Source organism: Cetorhinus maximus, chromosome 11, assembly GCF_964194155.1.
Source record: "Cetorhinus maximus chromosome 11, sCetMax3.hap1.1, whole genome shotgun sequence".
NCBI lineage: Eukaryota > Metazoa > Chordata > Chondrichthyes > Lamniformes > Cetorhinidae > Cetorhinus > Cetorhinus maximus.
In genome coordinates, this window is record NC_135889.1 from 107,160,941 (window position 1) to 107,173,109 (window position 12,169).

The 12,169-nt window shown below is 42.4% G+C and overlaps 2 protein-coding genes across 5 annotated transcripts in view; one reads left to right on the forward strand and one right to left on the reverse strand.

The window, feature by feature from the left end:
- The window catches only part of rif1 (replication timing regulatory factor 1), a 90,317-nt gene extending 86,306 nt beyond the window's left edge, over positions 1–4,011 (forward strand). For all 3 annotated transcript variants that reach the window (XM_078552558.1, XM_078552559.1, XM_078552560.1), the window contains 2 exons: positions 2,080–2,188; positions 2,810–4,011. In XM_078552558.1, the coding sequence (XP_078408684.1) occupies positions 2,080–2,188; positions 2,810–3,024 (324 nt within the window). In that variant the 3' untranslated portion in view covers positions 3,025–4,011. The remainder of the gene's footprint in view (positions 1–2,079; positions 2,189–2,809) is intronic.
- A 1,160-nt stretch (positions 4,012–5,171) lies between these two features.
- The window catches only part of neb (nebulin), a 279,762-nt gene continuing 272,764 nt past the window's right edge, over positions 5,172–12,169 (reverse strand). For both annotated transcript variants that reach the window (XM_078552563.1, XM_078552562.1), the window contains 4 exons: positions 10,202–10,294; positions 9,404–9,550; positions 7,403–7,509; positions 5,172–6,052 (listed from right to left, as the gene is read on the reverse strand). In XM_078552563.1, coding sequence (XP_078408689.1) covers positions 5,879–6,052; positions 7,403–7,509; positions 9,404–9,550; positions 10,202–10,294 — 521 coding nt within the window. In that variant the 3' untranslated portion in view covers positions 5,172–5,878. The remainder of the gene's footprint in view (positions 6,053–7,402; positions 7,510–9,403; positions 9,551–10,201; positions 10,295–12,169) is intronic.

Sequence of the window (12,169 nt, forward strand, 5' to 3'; positions counted from 1 at the left end):
TTGCTTTCCAAACAGCATAAGCAGCAAGTGATAGACAGAGCTAAGCGATCCCACAACAAATAGATCAGATCTAAGCTCTCCATTGGTGGAGCCATACCTAGCACAAAGGAAGGTGGTTGTGGTTCTTGGAGGTCAGTCATCTCAGCTTCAACTGCACAAGTTCCTCAGGGTCTGAGGCCCAACCATCTTCAGCTGCTTCATCAATAACCTTCCTTCCATCATAAAGTCAGAAGTGGGATGTTCGCTGATGATTGCACAATGTTCAGCACCATTTGTGACGACTCAGATACTGCAGCAGTCCATGTCCAAATGCAGCAAGACCTGGACGATACCCAGGCTTGGGCTGACAAGTGGCAAGTAACATTCGTGCCACACAACGTCAGGGAATGACCATTTCCAACAAGAGAATCCAGCCATCGCCCCTTGATGTTCAATGGCATTACCATCACTGAATCCCCCATGATCAACATCCTGGGTGTTACCATTGACCAGAAACTGAACTGGGCTAGCCATATAAATACTGTGGCTGCAAGAGCAGGTCAGAGGCTAGGAATCGTGTGATGAGTAACTCACCACCTGACTCCCCAAATCCTGTCCACCATCTACACGGCACAATTCAGGAGTGTGATGGAATAGTCCTCACTTGCCTGGATGAGTGCAGCTCCCACAACACTGAAGCAACTGGACACTGTCCAGGACAAAGCAGTGCACTTTATTGGCACCACATCCACAAACATTCACTCCCTCCACCACCAACACACAGTAACAGCAGTGTGTGCCATCTACAAGATGCACTGCAGGAATTCACCACAGCTCCTTAGACAGCACCTTCCAAACCCACGACCACTACCATCTAGAAGGATATGGGCAGCAGATAGATGGGAACACCACCACCTGGAATTTCCCCTCCAAATCACTCATCCTGACTTGGAAATATATCGCCGTTCCTTCACTGTCGCTGGGTCAAAATCCTGGAACTCCCTCCCTAACAGCACTATGGGTATACCTCCACCACATGGCCTGCAGTGGTTCAAGAAGGGAGCTCACCACCACCACCACAATGTCAGGCAATGACCATCTCCAACAAGAGAATCCAGCCATCACCACTCAAGGGCAACTGGGGATGGGCAATAAATGCTGGCCCAGCCAGCAAGGTCCACATCCCGTGAATGAATAAAAAAAAAATACCTGATGCAAAAGTGGCTAGATAAAGATAGTGTATTTGAAAATGAGAAGATAGTAAATGGAACAGAGGATTTATTGATAGAGGATTTATTGGGTTAGAGGAGCGGGTGTTACAGAAATGGGGAGGTGTGAGGGAATCTCAAGAGGAGATTGTGGCTTTATGGCCATGTCAGTGGGTTAGTAATCCATGGGATCAGGCTAATGCCCTGGGGAGATGGGTTCAAATCCCTCCATGACAACTGGTGGAACTTAAATTCAATTAATGAAATCTGGAGTTGAAAGCCAATCTCAGTAATGGTGACCCTGAAGCTGTCATTGAAAGTTGTAAAATCCCATCTGGTTCACTAATGTCCTTTAGAGAAGGAAATCTGCCATCCTTACCTGGTCTGGCCTAAATGCGACTCCAGACCAATGTGGTTGATTCTGAACTGATTTCTGAAATGTCCTAGCAAGCCACTCAGTTCAAGGGCATTTCAGGATGTGCAACAAATACTGGCTTTGCCAGCGATGCCCACAGCCCATGAAAGAATAAAGGAAAAAAATTAAACACCAGGATGAGAATTCCAAATTTGAGGCATTGTAATCAATGTAGGCTGGAAAGGACAGGGATGATGGGCAAGTGTGACTTTCTGTATGATAGCATAGGTGAAATATAGGTGCATTAATAATGAAAAATACTTTCCAATGGACTTGTGTACCCAGGGAATAAATGTCTTCAGCTTCTTGAGCCATATGACTGAAGCATTCAAGTTAATGAATATTTCTAGAAAAGATTAAAAAACAAACCACCTTCAATTTCAGTATTTAGTTCTGATTTGCCCTCTTAATGTTTTCTTCCTCAGGTATTTGAAAAGATAATTGTGTTGTACTTAAGACTTTTTTTTGCTGTTTCAGAGGAAATCCCTTGGGTTAGATGAAGATAGTGTATTTGAAAATGAGAAGATAGTAAATGGAACAGAGGACAGCAGTTACTCTAACGGTGACGACGAGAAGCTAGCAACAGGTAAAATTGAAGCTGTCTCAATCAGATATCTTCAGCAAATTAATTTGAAGCTCAAATGCATTGAGAAGCATTGACAAAAAATCTCAATTTCCAGAGCCATTCAGTGTCGGGGCTAGGTGACATGGTGGGTTTGCATCTCATTTTCATTTCTAACGTCTGGATTTGAATCCAGCCATGCTGAATGGATTTTCTTTGCTGCTTCTACCTCAAGACTGGCAGTCACTGAAAAGCCACAAGCATTAGTGATTTACCACATTCTATTCACAGGTTTGCATGGAGAGAAATTGAAAATTTTTATAGAGATAGGGGACAGTATCGCTGAGATTTTTTTTAGTTCCTCTTGTATTGTAGACCAATAGCTGGTGAAGCTTATTGTGACTAGGGCTTTTTATCTGTTGTAAGCAGAGTAACTCCAGCTTGTTTAGTCTCTACATTACAAAAGCCCTTCCATCTGTGTTACCATTCTTATAGATCTCCTCTCTCCAATCCTTTGACATCCTTCCTAAAGTGTGAGCAGACCAGTCTATTTAAAAGCGAATTGGCTTCATACCTTTGACCTAACTGTGTGCTGCTTATTTTAAAACAAAATCTGTAATGACTTTGTCTTTTATATTCTTTCAGATTTAGTTGAGACTGCACCACCTGCTGTTACTCCTTCCACAGCCCTGGTTTCTGAGGTTAATGCCCTTTCTGCTCGCTTTTTCTCTGAGAACTTGAATGAACACTCTGGGAGTCAACTCTTTGCAATGCACCAGCAGCTGAGCAGCATGATGAACTGCATCATGGGAAACCTACGGTCTCGCTGGAGGTCGTCACCACATGAAGCTGCTGATTGAACTTTTAAGTTACATGAACTGGCAAAGTTCAACCAAAAGGATGGAGAGCATTGACTGCCTCACCCTGCCCTTACTCTCCCCAACAGGCTAACTTTTCCTTACCTTTGATAATTCCCCACATTCTTTTTGATCAGTGTAGTTTCCTCCTAGGATAACATCCTGCTGCTCTCGCAGTTGAGCCTTTGCCTCCATCTTAGAGGGTTGAGAGTTTGAATTGCAGCCTTGCCTGCTTTTCAAACCCATCTGTCCTCTTGTGGAGGTGTTCTAGTAAATTACAGCGATAAGTGGCCTGGTCAGAGTGGGAGCTGCAATCCGGCAGTGAGCAACTCCTGTTCTATAGAAGCTCATCCCCTCTGGCTGATCCAGATTGATATCACCAGCTGTGCCATTACCATGGGAGGCTGCCTTCCCTGAAGGGCAAATAGAGGGACATTTGATATTTAAAGAATGGGGTTGAAGGGAATATTGTTTCAAGAGATTAGGAATTAATTTCCTAAAATAAAAGTGCTGACCAGAACTCAATCTTATTCTGGTGGACTGCTTTACAGAGAGGCAAACCAAACACAAGGTGCTGGTAACTGGAGAGGGCCCCACTTGGTAAAAATTATCTTTTTTAAAAGCAGTAGGGCAGAACTCTATGCAGGAAGAGGACCACACATGGAGCTTTCATTTGAGAGACTCATGCTATGTAAATTGGTAAAAGTAGTTTTTTTTTAAAAAATGGAGATTTTCTGTAAGGAAAATAATTTTGATGTTAAATTATATTGTTTTACCAAATGCATTTTTGCTTTTTACTTAGCAGAATATCACAGTGGAATACTGCTGCTAATTCTGTATTTCTGGCCATTACTTGACTTTTGTAGTGATGTTTATAGCTGCCAGAGTAAATCAGTGCACAGAAATGGAATCAGAGCTGCACTTTTTTTTATTAAATCTGTGCTTAGGCTCACCATGATACTCTTGTACAAATAAAATAAATTGCAATTTTTTTGTGTTTATTGGGCTTTTTATTTTTCTCACTGATCAGTTTTGGTTTTACTTGTACTTCTCTGCTCCAGCCCTCATTACAAGTCTTGGTCCAAACATGAACATTAGAGTGAATTCCAGTGGGGAGGTGAAAGTGACTACAATAATGAAGTAGCATTCAACAGTCTAGTGTCAAGGAGCCCAGTAGAACTAGTCGATGAAGATCAGAAAGAAATGTTAGAGGCTATTCATCTCAGTGTGGATGTTACTGCAGAAGTTGGGTTGTAACTTGGCATTGCTCCAGTAGCACCTCAAACCTTTACCTAAAAAGACAAAGGACTGCAATGGAAACATCAACTCCACATCTTTCACTAAGTCAGCCTCCTGGAACTCCTTTGAGAGTTTTGATAGGAGTACTTTCAACAGATGGATTGTAGTGGTTCAATAAAGCTCAACACCCTCTCAAAGGCATCCAAGGATGGGTAATAAATTCTACCCCAATTGCCACCAATACCCATATCCTGAAAATGAATGATAAACAACATGGAGGAAATGTACCAACACATATGTAGAAGACCAATAAATAACTTGCATCAAGGTGTGTATAAATGGTTGTTGTCTTGCCTCCAGAGTTAGAAAGCTGTGAATTCAAAAACCACTCCATATACAATCTAGGCTCACCTTGGTACGGTGTTGAGTGAGTGCTACACTTTTTTGAATGAGCTGTTATTACTGATCTTTAGATGGATGTAAAGTGATTCTATGTTACTAGTTGAAGAGGAGGGAGTTCTGGTTAAGTAACCTCACTAAAATATTTGGGCATACTTATTTCACTACAATTTTTTGCGTGTTGAACATATTAAACCACTTTTACAGATAGAGCTTGACGGGGGAACTCTGAATTCGCACAAGTGTACACCGAAGGATTTCTAGGGCAATGAAACTTTAGATCATAAGAAATTGGAGTAAGCCATCTGGTCCCTTTGAGCCTGCTCCACCATTCATTTAAGACCATGGCTGATGTGACTCTGGCCCCCTGCATGTCGACCCCACCCCCCAAAAAAACTCTTGACTCCTTTGTTGCTGAGTATTAGATGTGATGGAAAGGTTAAAACTAGAAATTACCGGAATAACTTCAGATCCTGCAGTGCACTCATTTTAAAATGACTACAGCGAAGACGTTTTGCAGAAACTGAGCTTTATTTGACGCCACAGCTAGTTATCAGGTGTTGAGAAAACAGACAATACATGTACAAGTCCACCCTGAGCAAGTGAAGTAGGGAGGCTCTTAACATGTTCCTTTAACCACCTCTTTCAAAAGGGTCTCAAATTATGGAAACTAAATATGTCAGTGGCAACATGTTTTTAAAGCTCTGTTAAGGAATTTGCAAACTAACTACATATTTGTCAGGATACAGAAACCATAAGTTGTACTGCTGCAACCACTTTCAGTCATGACACGTTATGCTATTCAACATTTTTCCTACTTCAAATGAGACCATCCAGTTTGCTTTGGGTATAACATTATGGAACACATCTCTGAATACAACTTAACAGTTCCAAAGAGTTAAAAGTTGGTTAAAATACACTGAACAGCCTAATTATTAAATGGTTTCATTATAGCAGAAATGCATGTAACGATTAGGCAGCAGTTTTTGTTTTGCACGTGTCCAAGATTTGTCATAAGTTCTGTAACTTGGTTGTAATAATAGATTTGGATGTACAATGGGAAGGAAATGGAAGATTATTGTGCTTATCCTTTTATCCCCTTAAGAAATTGAATCCCAATTGAGGAAAATCAAATGATAGGTTATGGGTTACTTGTGACTTGCATTTTTGTTTTGGAGTGGGGAGGGTGGGAAGTGCCTGTAAGGAAAATTGACCTAGCTTAGATGGCATCCACATAGTTAGCAGGCAGCATGCCTGTCAACCCAGTCCTTTGTACAGTACCATACATCCATCCTTCATCAATGGACTGAACATTCATAAGGAAGTCACCATCTTTGAAAGAGACTTCATCTGCATCAGCTGCTGAATAATCATATATGGCACGGTATGTTTTCTGTGGGGAAAAAACATGATCAGATCAATACCTACAGGAGATTTTTTTTCTCAAATCCAATTTTCTATTTAGGAAAATATTTTTCCACAAAATGTAGTGCTTGCTATAAAACATATATTCTTTTATTTATTTTCATCATTTTGGGGTATACATGAGCATCACCCGTTGTGCGCAGATGAAGTGGTTCATTTGCGAAGGCCAGTCAAACCTTGGCTAAACCAACATCACCCGCATAGCTTCTGAGCCTGCCAGCTGACTTTCGGGCACACTGTCAGGGGCCAAAGGATTGTCCAGTTGGGTTGGCATCAACCTTTTCCTAATCATGCCTGTGTAGTGAGTCCGAGTGTGCACGTTAGTGTGTTAATGAGTTGTACAAATTATTGATATCAAATCAATAATAACTGGATACAGGGAGAGAGGCAAGAGGTACAGTGATTGGGTGTGTACCTGTCTGGCAGATTGGTAGATTATGGGATAGTGACTAGAAAGAAAATCTTAGATCAGTTGGGAGGGATTCGTTTTTGATTGCTGTGGCAAAGCAAGTGATATTAACTAATACAGCTTTAAGGTAATGGGTTACGCAGAGCTCTCTGACTCTCACCATGTAAACATTGCATGACCTAGTACTGAGCCATGTTGACCAGTATGTCCATCAGAACAGCTCCTATGATTATGATCGGCCACATACTCTGGGACCAGAGGGAAGAAACGAACAACCATTGTTTTGCAGTTGGCTTTGCTGGAATGTGTATGTATGATAAAGTTAGCTGACAGGAAGTAGGGAGAGGGCGGGGGGAGGAGCAAGGTGGGTTATTCTCCTGTAGTCTGGGTGGTTGGTATACCTGAACCAGGAAATGGTAAGTGCCATAATGATAAATCAGTGAGTGAACAGGTGTTTTGTACAGTGATGCGCTTATGTACATTCACTCTCAATACAACAGTTACATTCTAGCAAACTAGTACACCGAAACTAAATAATAATTTACAATAAAATAAATAATATTATCTTTTTAAAAAGACTGAGAGCACCTCTGCATTAAATGATGCATTTTCTTAGCAAGTAGACAGCATAAGCAGAGAGCTGCCACTCCCTCTGGCGAATGCTGGAAAAAGAACTTGTTTGACTTCAGGGGAAAATGCTGGACTGATTAGCTATTCTGTTAAATGAACACAGTAGTAGATCACATGGTGACTGTGGCCACCATGGAATCAGCAGCCCACATGCCATCCCCTATGACTGATGGGGGCTGCAAAGTGTTGAAACTCCCCTCAAGTTTGCCTTCGATTGTTTTGTGACTACCCCATTATTTCCTGTGCAATAAGTTTAGATTTGTCACATCAGTCACTTACACCAGTTGTTGATGGGTGAGAGGGAATAGATGACACGTTAGTCTGCTGTGTGGCAACAGAGGATGATCTCTGCTGTGGCAGGACAGTGGTTTTGGTTTGTTGGTAGCCTGAAATAAGCAAGGAAAAGATTGTGTGTTAGCGAGCAGGTAAAAATGAATGCATAGCTTATTTAAAAGTTGCTTATCAAAGAAATTATTGCAGAAAACTAGCTACAGTTCAAGACATACCCCATTCTACACAGCTGAAAAAATGAGAGATTTGCAACTGTAAGCCTTTCCAGGTCCCTGGGCCTCGAAAAGCTTCCAAATATAAAGTCTTAACCCTATAAATGCAATGAACTGATGACCAAAATCTAGGGGCAGGATTTTATGTATTGTGGGCGGGTGCGCGCCTGACCCAGTCAGGCGTAAAATAGTGCATGATGACTTTGGGTGAGCGTCCTGACGTCATTGCGCACTCCTGCGATATTCTGGTCGACGGGCGTGCGCGAGAGTCAGCAGTGTGCCCACCGACAATTAAGAGGCCTATCAAGGCTATTAATCAAGTAATTAAAGCTATTTTCCGCTGCCCACCCAAACTTACGGCTGGTGAGCAGGTGAGCGAATTGGCCAGGCGGCCTCAACGGGCAGGATGAGGTTTCCAACGTTAATGAAAAAAAAAATTTCTTTTTTTTTTACTTCATTTTTATTATGTTTATGCTCATGTGAGTGAATTTTGTTGTGTGGAAATGTTTTTCACATTTTCATAATCTTTCATTTTGATTTTAATATTCTTCAGCTCCCTGCCTTCAGGGAACTTTAGCGCTCATGCTCTTTCCGCCTCCGCACCCTGGCAGCTCTGAGGCTCTGAGCGCATGTTCCACCCTGTCTGGCCGTTAATTGGCCAAGGCCAGCCAGCGTGAAATGGTGGTTGGGGCCAGTCGCAGACGGAAAATCATTTCCCGGCAGTTCTTGGGCCCACCCGCCTGATGACCCGAAAATCCTGCCCTAGATTTCTTCGTGCATTTGAAATTTTCCACCTTCTTTGGTCATAGTACCTTGAAACCTAAATGTCTGATACATTAGAAGACTTCGGGGCATATAACAGAGTACATGCGAGAGTGAATTCCAATCTCACCAATGATTAGAAGCGACTTATTAATCAGAAAGCACATCATCACCACCATTGGGAAGCTTTCACATAAAATTACCGTTCACACGATTGGCCATCGAGTTGCACCACCTTAAATCCTTTCGCCTGTTAAACGGTACGCAGATGTATCATTTAACCGGCCAAACCCTATCCTCTTCCGCTGTTTCCCTTTGTTCAATCTAATGAGTTCTACCATGTGTCCTTACAGTTTCTCCTGTTTATAAAAATAATACCTCCTCGTCAGCTTTTAAAAGCTTTGGCTGAAAGGAGGAAAGGATTTAATGATATGTACTCTCCTGCAGCCCACAAACACTTTCCCGTAGTATTGTAGTGCTAGAATCAATTGTAAACTTGAACTTAAACTCTGCAAAATGCTGCAGACCCTGGAAATCTGAAACAAAAACGAAAAGTGCTGGAAAAACTCAGTGGGCCTGACAGCATCTGTGGAGAGAAAGACAGAGTTTACGTTTCGAGTCCGTATGACTCTTCTTCAGAACTAAAGAGTAGAAATGTGGTGAAATATATACTGTTTAAGGGGGGGGTGGGACAGGTGGAGCTGGATAGAAGGCCAGTGATAGGTGCAGGCAAAGGAGAGATTGCAAAAGATGTCATAAACAAAAGGTCGAAGGGGTGTTGATGGTGGTGATACTGGCTAAAGGAGGTGCTAATGGTGACATTAAGAGTAGAAAGCAGGATGAGCCAGTGACAGATGGCCCTAGTGGGGGTGGGGTGGGAGGAGGGGACGGTGTGGGAGAAAAGATTGAAGTAGGTTAAAAGGTGGGGATAAAACAATGAGGGGAAATAAATTGAAAAAATAATAATAGAAATAGGTGGGAAAAAATATATATAATTTTAAACTTGGTCACTAACTGGTTGGTGCCGTCTGGAAGAAGCTGTTTCCGTTGCAGTAACTAATGGTATGATCGGGTTCAGAAAGTTCCGATTTCTCATCTCCGCCACTCAGGCTCTGGGCGCTAGCGGAGCGCGAGTGCTCCCGGCTGCGGCGCTGCGCTTGAACTAGAAACAAGCACATTGGAACAAATGGTTGCAATGAAATCAAGGATTCAGGCTGCAAAGTATTTTAAAGCACAAACAAAATGTTTTTTCCCCTTAAAAAACCCCTGTTCTAGCACAGTGTCTATATACAATGGCACAATCACACTTCCGAAATTTAATCAAACTTCACTTATTAATTTAAAGTTAATCTTTTATTTTATTCATTCATGGGACGTGGGCATCACTGGCTGGGCCAGCATTTATTGCCCATCCCTAATTGCCCTTGTTCAGATTGCTGTGGGTCTGGAGTCACGTGTGGGTCAGACCAGGTAAGGGCAGCAGATTTCCTTCCCTACAGGACATTAGTGAACCAGATGGATTTTTACAACAATCGGCAATGGTTTCCATGGTCATCATCAGGCTTTTAATTCCAGATTTTTATTGAATTGCCATTTGCCATTATGGGATTCGAACACGGGTCCCCAGAGCAATACCCTGGGTCTCTGGAATACTAATCCAGTCACAATATCACTATGCCACCACCTCCCCAAATCTGCCCTGTCTGGAGGATTATTTTCAACAAATTACCAGTCTTTGAGTAAAGAAGTAGTGCTTCAAAACAGATCCCCACTAAATAGTATGCAATAGTACGTAATAAAAATACAGACTTACTGCTTAACATGTGCAAACTCCTGGACTGAATGTTGTCTTCAGCCGGATCATAGTCAAAGACTGAGCCAGGGTTGGTGCGCCATACACGCAGATCTGGAAGCAAGGATTTAGGGGGTTAACCACACAATTGGTGACTGCCAAGAATACAATGCAACTGGGTAGAACCGTTGATATGAACCGTTGGGATTTTTTTTTTCTCAGATAAATGAAAATTAGGTTTTTATTTTTCACAATTCCTGCTTTATTTTGTCTGCTCTGGTTCCAATCACATGCCTTGTCTGACAAAATTCATTACCAATAGTTTAATAATGAAAATACTGTTGATGTGTAAATTAATGAGGAAAATATAAAAATCATTATGCAGCTCAGACAAACGCAACATTTATGGCCATCCAATATCAGCTGTGAGTGCATCCGGTCAATTATTCCTGCAATAGGTAGGTTTTTTGTGTTATTTTCTGGAACTAGTACATGATGCAAATAAATGACCAACTGACTGCCATGCAAAGAAATTATGTAGAAATCACAACACGGGCTGTTTGGTTGATGTCAATGCTCCACACAAGCTGCAGTCTATGGGCTTGCTCTATCCCTGAATCCCTTCATTCTCCTTCCTTCAACCACTGATTTAACAGTTGACAAGGTCTCTGCTTCAATCGCCAAGGTGGGTGGGGGGAAAGGGGGAAGTCACTACTAGATATAGGGGAGGGTGGTTATGATGGTCGGTGCAACCTACAATTAGGGGTTTGGTAAATATGTATCCATGTAAGAATGTACATCCTGATAAAGCAACAGTAAGGCATGGCCATTTTGCATTAGCATTCTAGGCTCTGAAGAAGAGTCATGTGGACTGGAAACGTTAACCCTGGACAGAATTTTCTGCCTGCCGGGTGGGCGGGCCCAACCCCCGATCCAATCTCCGGTGGGTGGGGAGATGGTCCCCGTCAGAGAAGCGGGCCCCACCGCCATTTTACGTGGGCAGGCCAATTAAGGCCCGCCCAGTGTGACGCCCGGTGGGAAGCGCTATGCGCTCCCTGTGCGGGGGTGGGGATTCCCTAAAAGCGGGAGTGTGTTCTTTCACGCATGTGCACAAAGGAGCACACATCTCCCTGAGGCTAAGTGCAGTCTCAGGGAGATTGCTGACACTTTTAAAAACGTTAAAAATAGAAAAGAAAATCCTTAACATGTCTCCCTCATGTGACAATGTCACACAAGATGGGACATGTTCATAATTTACACTAAAACTTTAGTAAACTTTTTAAATTCCTACATGAAACCTCATCCCGCCAGTGGATGAGTTTTCATGTTTTCTCTATTTGCTACCAGGGCTCCTGGCCTGCCCGCCAACCTTAAGGTTGGATGGGCAGGTCCTTTAATTGTTTAAATGATCCTGTCATTTAACAGTTGGCCATTGACAGGTCGACGGGCCCGCAGCTGATTTTGCTGCGCTCCCCACCTTCCTGAAAATTTAAATGGGACAGGATGACGTCAGGGGTTCCCCGATTTTCTATCAATACTCGACGGCGAGTGGGCCCCGCCCCCTGCTTGCCGCCGGCAAAATTCAGTCCCATGTTTCTCTTTTCACAGATGCTGTCAGACCTGCTGAGTTTCCAGCATTTTCTGTTCTTATTTCAGATTTCCAGCATCCGCAGTATTTTGCTTTTATCATTAGCATTCCAGCTTCCCTATCTTCTAAATATGTTGGCTTTACAAATGTTCCCACTTTTCAACTAGTTAAGTTGGAGGTTAGTTGGTTGAAATGTGAAACTGATTATCAGTGCAAATACAGACTGATTCTTCAACTCCTGCTGGTTGTGAATATTGAATTTAAGAGCAACTTTAGAGAGGAAACCCTAATGTGACTTCTAATCTCCCTCAGGGATTACATAGATAACCAGAAGTAGCCACATTTTAATAAACATTTACAAAGGAAGAAAGAAAATATCACCAAAGGTTTAAAGGAAAGGA